This window comes from Pezoporus flaviventris, unplaced genomic scaffold, assembly GCF_033815535.1.
Source record: "Pezoporus flaviventris isolate CSIRO_AGI_PZ_B2104156 unplaced genomic scaffold, CSIRO_AGI_Pfla_v1 ptg000007l, whole genome shotgun sequence".
NCBI lineage: Eukaryota > Metazoa > Chordata > Aves > Psittaciformes > Psittacidae > Pezoporus > Pezoporus flaviventris.
The window spans coordinates 29331522-29347939 of NW_026892555.1; the positions used below are offsets into that span (position 1 = coordinate 29331522).

At 43.4% G+C, this 16418-nt stretch overlaps 1 protein-coding gene across 1 annotated transcript in view; it reads right to left on the minus strand.

Moving 5' to 3' along the window:
• The window catches only part of STMN2 (stathmin 2), a 39591-nt gene extending 27373 nt beyond the window's left edge, over positions 1-12218 (minus strand). The window contains exon 1 of the mRNA XM_061448244.1: positions 11975-12218. Within this exon, the coding sequence (XP_061304228.1) occupies positions 11975-11993 (19 nt within the window). The 5' untranslated portion in view covers positions 11994-12218. The remainder of the gene's footprint in view (positions 1-11974) is intronic.
• Between the last annotated feature and the right edge of the window lie 4200 nt (positions 12219-16418).

Genomic DNA, 16418 nt, shown 5'->3' on the forward strand with positions numbered 1-16418 from the left:
GGTGAAATCTAAACACCAAAATAGGAACAGATACTGAGGCAGTGACTTTTTTCCTTTTCTTAAATTTACGGAAATATATTCAGTGTATGTAGGCTGGCTCTGAAAGTCCCACAAGGAAGAGTTTTTTGCTGTTTCTTCCACCTTTCTTTTAAATGGGTCAGACTGGGAAAATGGAGAGATGAAGGAGGCAGAGGTATGTATGACTCAGCAGGAGGGGAGGTTAGGTTCAGCAGTAGTCAAAGGTGTTTGGTTTTGTGGAGCTGCACCTTGGGTACTGCATCCAGTTCTGGGCCCCCAGTCCAAGAGGGACATCAAAAAACAGGTGAAGGTCCAGTGGAGGACTACCTGTGAAGCGTGGTAGAAGGGGCAAGGTTGTTTAGTTGGGCAAAGAGGTGGCCAAGGGAGAATGTACTAGCTGCTTACAACTATTTGAAGGAAAGATCAATGAAATGACAGGCACAAGCTTTTCCACATAACATATATCTGTGCTTCTGTGGCTCCAGATTTTTCTATATGTTCTTTAACTAAACTATGTTATTATTACCAATTAACCTGATTTATATTTCTACTACTTCTACTATAGAAGTATTTCTATATTTCTACTATTGTACCCGACATATCTTTATGCATATATTCAAACATTTTGATTGCTTCCATTAAGCAAATAATGATACCACTCAACATCGCATTGCTAAAATATATCATAGTTAGGAATAGATTGTAAACATTACAGATTACTTTAATCAGAAGATATGAAAATGAATGGAAAAAAAAAACAACAAAGAATAACAGCTTCTTCTTTGAAGCCATGTGGATTGTGCAAAGAAATTAGTATATTATTCAGAATTGATTAAATTGGCTGGGCTAAAACATTTGCTGGTGGAATATTTTATTACAACTGATGCTACAATAAAACTAGAACAAGAACCACTGGTCAGAGGAAGCAACTTGTGTTTTAAGTAGCTCTCCTCAGACTTGCATCATAGAAATACATAGATTCTTTTTAAGATGTAAAATTAATCTTAAATGTCTACGCTGTAACAATTTATATGGACTTTCAGTAATGTGACTGCTGTAAATGAAACCTTCCACAATCCACCCCTTTTTTTTTCTTTCTCTTCTCCTTCCTTCTTTTTCAATTCAGTGATTTTTTTCCTGTGCTGAAACATTACTGAAGATTTTTAGAATTCATTTGCTCTGTCAGTCTATTTATCACTCTGCAGCTATATATCTGTTAGACAGAGCCTCTCTGTCTCTATTTTTCTGTAGTACTGGCCTCCACTTAAGCAGAAGAGGATCTTGATGACTTCAGAAACACCGCTTTGCTACTAAAAGGAACCACACAAGGAGTCAATCCCTGCAGAGATGCTCCAATGGTTTCTGTGGGGCTCTGGTGTGAAGGTGCTTGGCTCATTTAGAATAAAACAGCTAGATTTTCAGGGCACTGTGCATCAGCATGTCCCAGCATCAGGAGCCTGTCACTCAAGGCAAATCAGAACTTATTCTATGTATCAGCCCATCCTTTCTAACAGACCTATCAAACTTCCAGAACTGGGTTGGCCTACGTATTCTTCAGTATGTTGTATTTTTTCAGTAAGTAGCAGGACCTGGAGATAGGCAAGTGTCAACTTGTAGCAGTCTGTTTTTAATCTTTTTTGTATAATCAAATTCTTTTTTATGTATTAAAAAGTCTCCTTTCCTGTGTAATCAGATCCTCCTTTATTAGTGTAGCTGGCTTTTGTATGACTTTTCAAAATAATAAATATATTTCCTTCCTAAGATGATGCTTTGGGAGATTTAAAGGAGGGAAAAAATGGGTTCATCACACTTAAATCAACATGGGTCTACTACCATAGATTTCTGCTGTTTTAGGATCTAATTCTAGCAAGGCTGGTGTTCCTGGCCTTTGCACATTTGAGCAGCTTAAATGTGTTACCCATACACCACAGTGAGACATTGCTATTTCCCACCTAATGCCACCCTTCTTCTTCCACTGCACTAGAAAATACAGGAGTCCTCCTTCCACTGAACATGACTTTGTTAAATTGCAATTTGGCCTACAGTTTTCTTGGCTGAAGGGCTGCCTCTTGCTGAATTTTGGAGAAGCTCTTAGCAAAAATTATTTCACTATTTCTAGGAAGATGACTAGGGAAAAATAGATGCATGCGGTAAACTAAACAAGCACTTATTTGTTTGGAAGGCTCTAGAGCTTTGTGCCAGGAAATCATTCCTCATTTGAAAAATCTGCCCAGGCCTGGCTGCGGAAGAAGTCACTGAAATATCTGATTTCAAGCTTCAACTGTGGCTGGCAGAAACACAACCAAGCTTTACAGCCAATTGATTTGCAGTGCTCTTCCTTGTCACTCTGGACTAAAGGAGAGCTGGAAATGGGAAGAAAAAAGAACTATCCTGTGGTCTTAATTCCTTCCCTTCTGGCCCAACAGAAGTGTGGAGGATCAGCAATTAGCAGAAGGAATGGGCTGTGTGAAGGGATGGCAGTTCAATCTGCCTGGTGAAAGAAACTGCAAAGAGAGGATGAATTAAAAATAAAAGAATAAGAAAAAAGGTAAAGTCAGTCAGGAAATGGGATGATTGAAACTGGACCAAGAATAAGGGTGATACTATGATGACTGAATAGATGATGATATTAAGTTACGAAAATGAGGGAAAAAATACCAAGGAAATGGATTGGGACTGGAAATCAGTAGGTGGTGGTAATGAAGCAGATGGGAAACTGACGAGGACAGCAGATTGCGCACAAGAATGTCTTCCTGACTGCTAACTCAGACTTTCCTCTAATATGTAAATGACACTAAAAGACTACAAAAATATTAGAGTAGCAGTCCAGGGGCAGACTGAAGTCCCTAATACTCTGTTTCCAGTCTTTGTTTTAATCTAGGAAATTATATCCATCTAATCACATAGAAAAATACTAAATGTAATTTTGTAATCTTTGTAATGTAGGTTACCCCTGTTTGCTTCTCTAAATTCCTTGAATTTTCTGCCAGGGTTCAGTATTTATTCTTACTGCGGCAATTTTTTACCCTTGACAGGACTGTTCACATCTTCTGTGCAGAAATCAGCATGCCAGCAGGACTGAGACCTCTAGAACAGCATTGGCAAGCTATGCAGACTGATAATTACAATTTTGCAGAGCATTTAAAAGTACCCTTGTCATGCTTAATCCTGTTTTTCAGGCCTCCCACCGCTAGAAGGTGGAATTCTTTACACTACTAATCTAACGCAGTATGATTCTCTAAGTAAGATTATTTCCTTTCTTAATATTTCCTTGAAAAAAATACAAATGCACTTCAAAAAGGAATAACTTGACTCCTCAATGCAGATTAAAATCAGTATCTTACTACCAGGTCTCTTAAGAAGTCATTATTGATATTTTTCTTAGAAAATAATGATGTTTAGAGATAGAAAATTATTTCTGTAGCAGGAAGATATTTGCCTTGAGAACAAGTGGTTTGTTGACAGATATTAAATATTTTGTTTTTTTAAACCACAATGAGTATGGGATTCTTTCCTATCTACAATATGTAATATTGAAAGCTCCCTGATTGCAGCCTTGACAGTGTGAAAAAAAAAATAATCTAAACACATAGAAAAAATATTATCTTAGAAATAAGTATTTTGTATTACTCTACATAATAAATCAAATAAATGCCAGTAAAGGCTAATCATACAGGTTACAGGAGTGAATTTCACTTTAAAAAAAGTATTTGAAAAACTATAAAGCTTGATTCATGCATCCATTTTAAATCAGAAGATTTCCTAGGGGAATGCAAACATTTTTTTACAGATCCATTCAGGTAGCTAGAGGAATTACAGTACAAAAACCAAAACCCAAATTTTGCTACACTTTTATGTACAAATATAACTAAATTATTTTGTGCATCTTTGACCTGGCTGTATTGTCTGCAGCCTTTTGTAAAGGTCAAAAGTCCTTTACTGTAATAATTAACTGTAACAATATTGAATTGTAATAATAGTAACTGTAGTAATATTGAACACCTCAAGGAGCCCTGCCAATGAAATCACATCAGGAGACATCCTAGTGGAAACCAGAGGATGAATGTGAACATGTGTATATCAGAAATTTTAGGCCAAAAGGACAATTTGTCTTTTCAATAACTTTAGATAAGATCAAAAATAGTACAAAGATCAAAAGTTTTAGCTACATAGTCATTTAGTGACTAGTGATTGTATTTAAATGCAAAAAATGTAAGCATTATAAGGTACCTTAGCTAGCTTTAGGTAAAGCATAACTTACCTTAAGGTAAATTCTCAATTTGTAGACTTCTACACCAATCAGTAATATTAAATATACACATCATTATTCTTTCTTTACCTAAAAAAATCTCCCAAGGATCATAAAAAGAACCTGAATGCTAATACAGCTTCAGATGGTAAATTGCTTGGTTTCCTAATTTGATCACTACGGATTTTGCAACTCCTGTAACATTCAAGCATTGTTACACATTTCCATGCACTATGGGACATAACCTCACATCACAGCTCTGGGGTAAGTATTGAAGATTATCCCCATCTTAATGAAGACAAAGTCAGTTCATAAAATGTTTAACGGACAAATCTGATAAAGGAGCTAGGCACCTAAATTGATGTTTAAGAAAAATTTAAGCTTCTAAATCAAAAACGTAGATTCTGCAAATTCCTGCATGGCTGCAGAGCGATCATGAACATCCACAAATAGCACAATTTGTGCTCATCAAATTGGTGGTGCACTGTAGTGTGCTACCTTTTTGTACAAGCAAGGGTGCCTCAGACTTGAACTGTTTACTCCCTTAACACTGGGAACTGCATGTTCTTCCAATCCAGACCCTGTCCTCTGAAGAAATCTGTCTAGCCTACTTCATGAGAGCATGTGGCATGCATAGATAGGACAGGGTCCTGCATAAATGGAGGGACAGCCATTGCTTTCTTTTAACATACAGCAGAAAGGAAATGTTGCTGGCACTCTTATAGTCCTTTGGGACAACTGTCTACAGTGAGCACCTTTGACTGGGAAGGGCCAGAGCTGGGTTCAACCTCTTGCAGAAATTAGGGAATTCAAGGTGAAGGGTCCCACCTGCCACCCAATGAAACTCAAATTTTATTTTCTGCTCTAGTCTATTTTGCTGTATCATGCAAAATCCATCAATGGTCTTATAAGCCAGAACTTCCCACTTACAGGTGGAAGTTATCTTCCCTCCTGTGTGCTCTGTTGTCCTCTCTCCAGCACGATGCTCTTCCCACAGGAGGGTGGAAAGGGGCCACAGCTTGGTGGCTCTAGTGTTCTCTGGCGAGGGACAAGGACCACCAGATCTCAGCAGAATACTTGGAGGCCAACCACCAGTTGTTTGGCTGAGGGGCAGGAGTGCACTCACTGACACCTCTTTTTCCTCCCACCACGATGGAGGAGACTGAAGCAGAGTTTCTCTGCAGCCACAGATTAAGTTCCCAAGGGACAGTTGCAGTCTCACCATTCCCCACTGCATCTCCCTCTGGGTCACTAAGTGATGAGTACCTTCACTCTGGGCAGCCCGCAGCAATATTCTGTTCAGCCATAGCTGGAGGCACTGACCTTTCCCGGTGTGTTGAGGAGGTACAGTCACACCTGGATCCCACCACAGGTGCCTTAGAACTTTAGTTACTCTATCCTAAGTCAACTCTCTAGACTACACCACCTGCTTGGGGAAAAAGTGCAAAGAATCCCCCAGAGCCCTACCAAATCCTAACAATGATGTTTTGTGATTGAGTGCATGAAGGATCACAATCTCTCCACACAGTAACTGCTACAACAGTGATGGGTTTTGTGTATTAGAATGAATGCATAAATTATAATTTATTAGTGAACTTCTTCGATTAGATAGCTATAACTTTAAAAAATACATTTTTAAATATCACCAACTTCAGCAAAGTTGTATGTCTTGTGTAGATGCTGGCATCAGTTTAACTGCACATCTTGGCGGAAAGAGCTTAAATTGATTTCATTGGTTAAACTATATTTTAGCAGAAGAAAAAGGAAAAATGTAATAAATGGAAAATTAAGTAATTACAGAGTAGTTTTTTGTGCTGGTATTGCTCAGACACATGATGTCTTGAGTACTGTAATCCCAGAAGCCAGCATTTTTGCACTGGTCCTTTTCTTTTGACTGAGGATGCAGATCTGTGAAGACTGAGGTCTCTGAAGCAATTTTTTTCTGGTTTTGAAAAGTGTTGAGCAACCAGAGCAATAGATACTGCCTGTGCTGTAGTCATGGGGGCCCAGCATCTTGCAGGATTGAGTATGTGTCCCAGGTAGAATCGCTGGCTCATGATCACAGGGGGACTCACACGGAAACCATCACCACCTCAGACTGTATCCACAGAACTCACAGCATGAGCATTTTGTGCAGCCTAGAAAGAACTGTGAATGGCACACATTCCATCAAATCATCCAGCAATTTCTGTGGCCCCCATGGGATGAGGATCAGCTGATGGTACGGAGGTTAGTGGTTGAACTCCCTTGGCTCCATCAAAGCAAGCCTTATTTGCAAAGTTGGTTCATCTGTCATCCATTTTATGGATACTGCTGAAGAACACATTCTCTGTAAGCTACCTGATAACAGCAACAGTTCCTTTGTATATAAAGGTGACTTGTACGGAGAACATTGGATTTTTGAAGGTAGTTACTGCAGAGGTAAGTGAGCACTGGTTCATGATGTGATATTTGATCCTCTTTAAAGCACTGGGAAGTACCAGCTGTGAAGGCTGGTACCAGAAGCTGACAGGCAAATTTACTCAGTATACATATACAGCCTGGGGGGAGCACACCAAGTGAGAAGACTTGTTGAAGGACTTTACTCCCAGCTGTGATTTTGCCGGCTAGTCACAGGGCTAGGAGCCACCCTCAGTCACTCACATTCAAGTGGTGGCTTTCTTGCTGTATAATCTTTATAAAACCTTTTAGCGAGTTCATTTTCCCACTGTATTATTTGGAGTGACACCATTTTAGGGTGGTATCACTTTAAGACACCTAGAGCCTGATGTTTTTCAGGAATGAGGAACATCTCATGTTCCTTTTGATTATGAAGGTAGTTAAATTAGACCTACATGAAAATGCTGCATGGGTCAAGTATTGGCCAGACCTACCTGTCATAGGAACATTTTGATCTCTCTGTTTCAGACTACATAATAATGCCTACTACTCACAGAAGGCTCTTAGGAGAAATAAGTAGTTAATTTCATATGGTCTTTGAAGGCTAAAATGCAATCTAAAAATACTGCTGGATTTGACTGTCCCATCTCTCTTCTGCAATGAGGTGGCTGGTTTTTTTTGGTGGTGTTTTTTTTTTTTTTTATTAATGCTATTGATTTGAAAATGAAGAATTCTTTTGTAAAGAAATAGCTATAAGCGCACCAGAGAAATTCTAACTATAAGACTGGATTACACATATATTAATACTAAAAAATAGCTGTGCAAAATGTGATCAAGAGAAATGTATTATTTTTGTAAAATTCCAAAGAAATGAAAAACAAAAAACAATGAATTAAAGGCAATTCAAATTGACAAAATCAATGTGAATTAATTCCAGGTATACTTTATCAAAAAGGAAGCCTTTAGTCTAAATAGAGCTTATATTAGAACAAAGAGGTGATGGAGGTGGAGGTGAGAGAACATTTTAGAAGTGTTCAAGCTGCTGAATTTTATTTTTATTTCCTCAGCATGTTATGGGATCTCTTCCATAAGATGACGGAATAGATGATGCTTCCATGCTCCTGCCTCTACACTTCACAGGGTAAGTAAAGAACTGCTATAAAGCAACATAAATTCCCAGCCATATGGACTGTTTCTACTGCCTCAATTATCAACAGCAGGAAGAGTAATCTACTTTTTAAACACAGGGAAAGAATGTGCACGGGTGTTAACCTTCAGGTCTCCAGTGAATTGTACTTGCCATATTAGCTTAGTAATCAAAATTTTTGGAAAAATAAACTAGTTGAAATGTTTATTCTAGATCTTGATAAAAGTTGGAATAACAGTGTCTCAGTCAAATCACATGTCTGCTGACATTATGAGACAACAAAGTCTTCTGAATCTTGTCTAAATTCATTCTCATCTTAATTTCCTATTTGTCTATTCAAATATGCAATTTTATGACAGCTGAAAATAATGTAGTGATGATTTGTGTTAATTTATTTCTAAAAGGGGAAGAACTGCATTTATTTATAAAAGCAGGAGGTTAAAGCCTTCTGCTAAAAACTGCATAATATGGAAAGGAGCATGCTCTGTCCAAATGCAGCCTGGCGCCTAGCCATATGCCGTTTAACTTGAAGCTTGTCGCTGCCATTGATGTCCAGATGACTACTCATGCACAGTTGTGGAATATCAAGCAATTCTTGAAGTGTACTGGCAGATCAGAGGCAAAATGCCTACCCCTTTGCAGTAAAGCTCCCTAGTTATTAAAATAATTAAACCAGTTAAATTCAACAACCATAGTTACTTGTGACTTCATATGTACATTTGTATACCAGATAAAAGAATAACGCAGTACTCAGTTAATAGACAACAGTGACACTGCTTCCATCAAGCTAAGTATGGAAGACTGAGCTTGTAACCAAAATGCAAATGATAAAGTAGAAGAACAACTCTGAAGCACTTTTACAACAGTTTAATTAGTCTTACTGAGATATGCAAAGGAGGCAGCATGAAGCTGCCTGAACTCTCTCTTCTGTTTCCTCAGAATCCCACCTATTTATAACCTCACAGAGTTTCTGTCTTAAAAGCAGTTTGAATTAAAACACTTCTTTAACACATTATTAACACATATCCCATATACTTCTGTTAAACAAGTTCCTATAAAATAAACAAGAACCATAATAGTGACTGAGACTTTCTGTGTGATGATTGTCTGAAGATGTCTTCAAAATAAATTCCTTAATGTAAACACTGCAAGGAAAGAATGAAATAATGGTTTCAGACACCTTATTTAGCTCTAGTGGCATCATTGACAGTTTCACCCTCACACTGCCATGTACACACCCTAAAAAAGTTTATCCAGCCAGGTGCATGGCCTATAAGTTAGGCAGCATAATGCATGAAGGAGTCCATTTATCCAACCCTGGCTTCATTTAGAGGATGGTGTCAAGGGGAAGATGCAATTTAAAAGCTCCCAGAATGTCTGTATGGTTGTGTTATATGAAATTTAAAAATAATACACACTTAAATACAAATACATAAAAGTGCGTGTGTGTGTGTGTCTCATGTGCATCATTCATATACTCTAAGCTAAACAGAAAGAACTCCATAGGTCTTGAGGGTGTACTGAGCTCCAGAGTTTCCTACAGCTGTTGAAATTCCTATGTATGACAAAGGGGCTTTCCTTAAAACCTTTTATTAACAGAGCTGAAGAGAAAATTAGGCTTAATTCTGCCTTCTAGGGCAGAAAATAAACACAGACTTATCAAGGTATTTAGCATCTGCCTAACCTGAGTTACATGCTGTTCTGTCCAAAGCCACAGGACTATTCACATGCTCAAACTCAGACACCTGCTTAAGTGCCTTGCTGGACCAGGGCCAGAAACATAATAGAGGGCCAGCTTAAGCTGATTAGAAATGTTCTGTTGGCTCCAGTGGCAGCAGGATCAAGCCTTCACTGCCACTTTGCAAAATACGGTGTTCAACAGGGAAAAAAAAAGGGAAAAGTCAGGCACTCTATAGTTGTCTCAGTGGTCTACTGGGTAAAGCTTGAGTACAAAACAAATGTAGCTTATTTAGCACTAACTGGAAAAGCGTATGACTAAAAGTGCATCTATTTTTTCCACATGAAAATAAAATTTGTTGCCTTGAAGAAACTCCCATGATGAAGTGGCTTACTCTAATCAGCTGCCTAGATCCAAATTTTCTCTACAAATAACTACACCAACGAAGAATAAGGTTTAAAGAAATGGTGAAGATCATACTTAACCTTTGGGAGTTTAAAGAGGGAAGATGCTTTTAATAATGTATCTTTCACTTTTTTTATCGTATGCTGCTGTAATTAGTGTTGTTAGAAACCCAAACTAGGTAGTTACATTGCTTTTTATTGCTTGCATATGTAGCTCCTTAACCAGATATTATTAATAGGCAAACTGGCGAGGCATGGTCAGCCTGTCTCTAGGCAAACTCAAATGATTCCAGGCATCTCTTGCTGCAGAAAGCTTCCCATTTGCGTGATGTGAGACAATTAATCGAAGGCTGAAGAGCCCTTTCTTCCCTAGTGACAGAATTCCTAACAGGGCCTTCTGCGGAAATCAGTCTCTGACTGCCTGCAAATTATCAATACTGATTACCAGACTGCTGCAGTGGGGAGGGGACGGCGTGCTCGGCACTGCAGGGCTGGCCAGACTCCCACAGCCGTGCTTTCCCTCCTCTGCTTGCACCTATAGCTGTCTCACGCCTTGTTCCCAGGTGTGCCATGGCCAGTCAAAATGCTTTCAGTCCACACCGATTATTCCTCAGGATTGGATCATAAGCATTCAAATGAATAAATATATAATGCATCAGTGACACGAGGATTTGGTATAACTTTGTGATTTAGAGAGAGAGTCTGCACAAAATGGGAATTTGAATGGGTTTTGTTTCTTGGAGAAGGATAATAATTGTGTTGGAGCTCTCCAACCTTATTCTGTGGGATTTGTGCGTGCATGACTTTAATCGTGAATGATTGTGAAAACTTGAATTTGAATGCGTAAACGTAGGTCCTGCTTCATTTGCCCCAAAAGAAAAATCAAGGATCAATACTGCCTGGATGCTTTCAGCAGCCTGTTCTCTCACTCACACACCCTCCACTACCATTCCCCCCACCCCCCACCCCACCCCACCCCAACCCTCACTCCCTCGAACAAAGGGGCCGGCGCGGGGCTGCGCCTTTCGCTCCCGCCGCGGGCGCCGGGACAACCACCCGACGGCCAGAGAGGACCGGAGAGCAAAGGTCTCCCGGGGGCTCTCGGGGCCGGGGCTGCGGGGGGGAGAGCGCAGCTCGCCCGGCCCCGCCCGGCCGCTCCCCTGGGCCCGGCGGGGGAAGAGGCGGGGGATGCGGCTGTAGGGCGCGGCTCTGGCCGGGGGATGGCGGGGGGAGGACCGGGAGGGTGAGGGGATGTTCTGCTTGCAGCTCACAACCCCAAGGTATCAACAGCCCCCGGGCCAGAGAAAAACAGGGTGAAAGGTACTAGAAAATACCAGCTAGCCATGATGCAGTGACCTGCTTCAGCCTGTCCCCCAGTCCCCGTTATCCCTCCGTTAGACTGCAGGTGCGGGCAGCACCTGGGCAGCAACCGAGCGGTGACTCCCGCTGCCGCCCCCCGTGTCCCCCCCCGTCCCCCCCCCCACACCACCGCCCCTTCCGCCGGGCTGGGCGCGGCAGGCCCGCAGTGCGCGCCGCGGCCGGTGATCGCGCCGCTGCAGCCCCCCCACCCGATCCTTTCCCGTCCCCACGGCACCATCACGGGCACCCGCACTTCCCGGTCCGGCGGTGTCTGTACCCGTGCCTGCTTTTCTTCTCCTCCCTACGCAGGGTGTTTCAGGAGCAGAGGGGAGCACAGACTGGGGGCTACAACGGCGGGGGGAGGTGTATCTACAGCGGGGATAACTTTCCGGTTCGTTTTCTTTTTTATATATATATATTTAATATATATATTAATACCATAATATATATATTAATCTTCAAAATAACGAAAGCCATTTCAAAATCAGGCTGTGCTCATGTGCCGACCTCACCCATCGTTAAATAATTAATCTGATCTCAGGATGTTAAAAGAGCCCGGGGTCCCCCACCCTCTCACTTTTTTTTTTTTTTTCATGATCAAAGAAATCAAAAATCTGCTTAGCGTTGTCTTGATTTCTTCCTAAACTCCGGGGATGCTGAGAGGAGCGGTCAGTGCCAGCAGCATTCCCAGGGAATAGTGGCCGGTGTAGTGGCTGGAGGAAAGAGAGGCATTTTCTTACCCATCGCTGTTTTGGCCATGGTGAGACGTGCAGGCTCTCAGAGGCTGTGAAGGCAAAGGGGTCCAGCTACAGCGGCGGAGAGAGGGAGAGGAGACTGAGTAAGGCACTGAGTCAGCAGAGTGGGGCTGTGCAAGAGAAGGAGTGAGAGGCAGGAGCCCATGAATAATTATCACTCCTCTACCCAAGCAGATTGGCTCTAGAGGTCCCCTGACATGACTCCTGCAGAGCCAGAATCTCTGGGCATTAAATATTGATCCACCAATGGTGCTGGAGTACAAAGTGCCAGAATGCAGTTTGAAATGGAAATCAGCCCTTGAATGCCTCTCCCCCCTCGGCCTGGCTTCGATAGTACATTCCATGTCAAATGTTTTATGTCTTACACGAGAGAAGCCTATTGGTGTTGAAGGCTCTGCTGTTGCTACCTGTAAAACATGTACAAATTCATTTTAACACATTTTATTCCAAAGATACAACCAAAAAAAGAAGGGACCAACACAAGGGATTTTGTAAACCATTTCAGTAAAACTGCTGCTCAGATTATTTTTACCTCTGCATCCCATTTCTTACAAACGTATACAGATACCACGAACAATAGTTTTATATTGAATTTTTCTCCATGTTGGTATTTGTTTTAGTATCCTCAGACCTCACCATGGACAACTGGAACTCTGCTAAAACATGGGGAATGGCAGCTGGACCTGCTTACACTCTTGAAGGGCTCTGGAAAGCCAAACTCAGGATAATTGGGAAAATAAATCAATAACCACCCCCCTGCTGTGCTGTAATACAAGCCACAGGGAAGCTGTGAGCTTGATTCATCTGATAAAGTGTGCAGAATGGGACCTGATAACATCATATGACAGGGGATGGACACATTGTAAGGATTCTCTACATTCACTCTAAGGGTTCTCTCTCCCCCGCAGGAGGAACACCAGTGACATGACTGGTAGACACTACATAAATGTGGGTGTTTAATTCAAATTCTTGCTAGAAACATGGCAGCGATGGGGCCTATTTGTACACCTCCTAGGGCTGAAAGCAGTTGCTTGCCTGGAGGAGACAGTATACAAGAGAGTGGTGCAAAGAGGACGACACTCCATCTTTACTGTCTAATCCATGTGCTGTCCAACTGGAGCTCATTTGCGACTCCCAAGGGAAACCAGCCCTATTGTTAGAAGCTATCAGTGATAACAGACTCCCATGCTGCTGGTAGACAGACATGGCAAATTTTCAGCTTGGAATTTGGAGGATGCTACTTGTGGAGTTGTTTCACGGTGTGTATGGGTGGGTGAGAAAAGTGGGAGAGAGCCAGAGGTCTCACGGGTGGAGCTGTGCTCTTCTGAAGCAGCCAGAGTGCAGGCACAATTCTGCTTCCTTCAGTGGTGCTATTGCAGCTGCACAGTCCCTGAGATGTGCCAGCACTGGCTGGGGTGTTCTTCCTCCATGTGTGCTTCCTTAGGACAGGCATCATAGGATTACACTTTTCAAGCTTCCTGGATGTCAGTGAACAGCATCTTCGAGTAGAGCAGGGTCCTGAGCATGAGTCTGAGGGCCAGCTATCTCTTTTGGAGTCACTACTGGTGATTTCTGAATTGCAGGAACTAAATTATTTTTTTTTTTTATTTATTTATTTAAATTTAAATGAGAATAGTAAAGTCTGGAAGTGATTCTGGGGAGACGAGCATCCCCAGACTGCACAATGTGCCCAGGGAGATGTGTGTGATTCCTCAGGGTGTGAGCTGTGGTAGGGCAGATGCTGCTGTGGCTGCCTGGAGAGGCAGCACAGCTCGGCGGAGGGGGTGAGGTGCTGCGATGCAGGGGCTGGGCAATCCCCTGCCTGCAAGGCACCGAGAGAAGGAAGGCGGCCGGAGGGCCCTGCGGCCTTTTGAGGGAAAACACTTCTGGGCCTTCAGCTGTGGCTGCATATAGGGTAGGGTGAGCAGGGGACGGATATCTGGAAGTGTCGGGGTGTCTATAGTGAGAGGAGGTTGACCCTGAAAGGAAATGGTGAGAAACGACTGAGTGCAGCGCATGGGAGGGCGTAGGGAGGGGCACGCCAGGAGGGGCACCCCTAGCCCCCGGTACCCCGGCAGGGGTGGCCCTACTCCGGGCCAGGCGGGGCAGCAGACGGGAGCACGGATCAGCCCGGCCCTGCGCGGTGCGGGCGGAGACTGTGCGGGCGCTGTCCGTGGTGCTGGAGGCGACTGCGCTACCGGAGGCAGAGTGCGGGCGGACAGGCAAGGAGGGGGCAAGCGGGGAGACAGGCAGGGAGGCAAGGAAGGAGAGGTAGGGAGATAGGCAGAGGAAGTAGGCACGCACAGAGGAGGGGCAGGCAGGGCTGGGGTAGGCAGCACTGGGCGCGGCTGTCCTCCCCCTGCCCCCCCCCCCGCGGGCCCTGCGCCAGCTCGGCAGCCGCAGCGCGGAGCGGGTGAGGCGCCACGGTGAAGCTCCGCCCGGCTGCTCCCCGATGCCCTGCTTCCTTCCCGGCACGGGGCGGCACCGGGAAGCGGTGAGGCTCGGCTGTCTGGGGAGGTGGGGGCGCCAGGACTGCCCTCGGTTCCGTTCTCGGTTTCGTTCCCCCGTCGCAGCACCCGTCACGCCCAGCAGGCAGCAAGCCCACCCTGGCATCTGTCCTTTTTGTTTAATCCTGTCTTGCCTTTCCTCCGAGCTCAGCCGGCAGCGAAGGGCGACAGGCACAGCGGCAGGGTTCCCGTCGGCGGTGGGTTCCTACAGCCCCTGCAAGAGCTCGATCGCGCCCGCCTTCCCCGCAGCCACCGCCGCAGGGACAGCAGAACTTCCCGCTCCCGGCCCTGCCACCCGGCGGTGCGGGAGCGCTTCCTCTACCCGGCCTCCGATGCCCCAGGCCGGGGATAGGGCGCGGACCCTCCGCGCCCGCGTTCCGGGGGAGCCAGCGCGGTGCTGCAGCAGGCTATCAGGCCGGGAACAGGGGCTTGGCTCTCCCTCAGGGAGAGGTACGGAGTTGGGGAGAAAGCAATGGAAGAAGTTGCATGGCCAATCAGCTGTCACGTCAAGCTCTTGGCATATGCTGGAGCAGTTACGAGACACTCCATGTATCATCTCTGATCCGCTGCCACTTTTTGATGTTGTTTCACCTACATTTTAGAGGGAGTGTGAATCAAGCTCCTGCATGTCCTAGCACGCCTAGGACTTGGTTTCTTTCACAGTGTGGACCTTCTCTCGATTAACATCAAAATTCATTTGCAGCCTAGCCTAGCTCCAGATGCATGGATGCCCAGGCTCTAAAGATGTGCTGCTGAGCAAAGCACTCCTTAACTGCTTCTAAATAGCAATGGGATATAACTGTGGCTTTCACCCCACTTTTGTCAGATGCTTCTTCTGTGGCCTGGGACTCTGTCCCAGTGAAAAACTCTTGTTCTTTTCTCCATTTCTTATAAAGGATCTTACTTTTTACCCCCTTGCAGACAAGAGGAAAAGGGAGATGATACTGGAAAGAAAAATGTTTATGCAGCGCTTTGAAGACTGTTGTTGCTAGGTAAATGAACTACATTGGTACGGTAATAGTACAAATGGCAGAGATGGGAGTAGGTCATGAATCTCTTTCTGTTTGCCTGGGGTTTGTGTCTCTGCTGCATTGGCTGGAAGGCTGTGCAGCCTTGTTTCACTTTCTGAAATAACTTGAGAAATTCAGCTTTTTCCTACTGACTTTTGGGAGACTTCTTTACCCTTAGCCTTTATCATTAGGAAATGTAACAGACCTTATTTAGAACATCTGATTTTATTTCCTTTGGTTACTTTTAGTTCTTCTTTAGGCCTCATGGAGCAAATTCTCTTTGTGTCTATGCAATTTTAGAAAATTAACTAGTAATTAATTCATGATTAGCTTGTTTTCATCCCTATTCCTTCCAACCCCTCACCAAAACTATGGTAAAGGATATTATTCAGAATCTAAGATTAAGTCCTTGGAATTCAGAAAAGAATGGTGCCTGTGCAACCTCAGTTACCCTTCCTATGCATAAATATCATGATACAGTTTTTAATTATATGCTCATGTTCTACTTTTTCCACTGGATTCTCCCTACATACATAACAAGATGGATGGTTGTCCCTTGGTGAGCCCTATTTGATGTTTTGTTTTCATTCTGTTCTCATAAACCAGAACCTTGAAACAGTCCTCTGTGCCTTGAAACCATGGGTACAATAAAGATTTTCTTGTAGGGATGTTTGCCAAAATCTTTTTATAACATCGGTAAAAAAATCTTTTGTCTAGCCTTATTCATCACAGCAGGTTAAGCTAGTTTAGAAGATATTAGCAGAGTTTGTGTTTCAGTAAGCAGCTAAACCCTGTCTATTTTAATGTGAAATATAGAGAAAGGACTACAAACGTGCAGGTGAAATTTTGTAATTTCTGTAATGTTTTGGCTTTTTCTGTAACTTTTCCTGCAATTTTCTGCAGAATGCTATC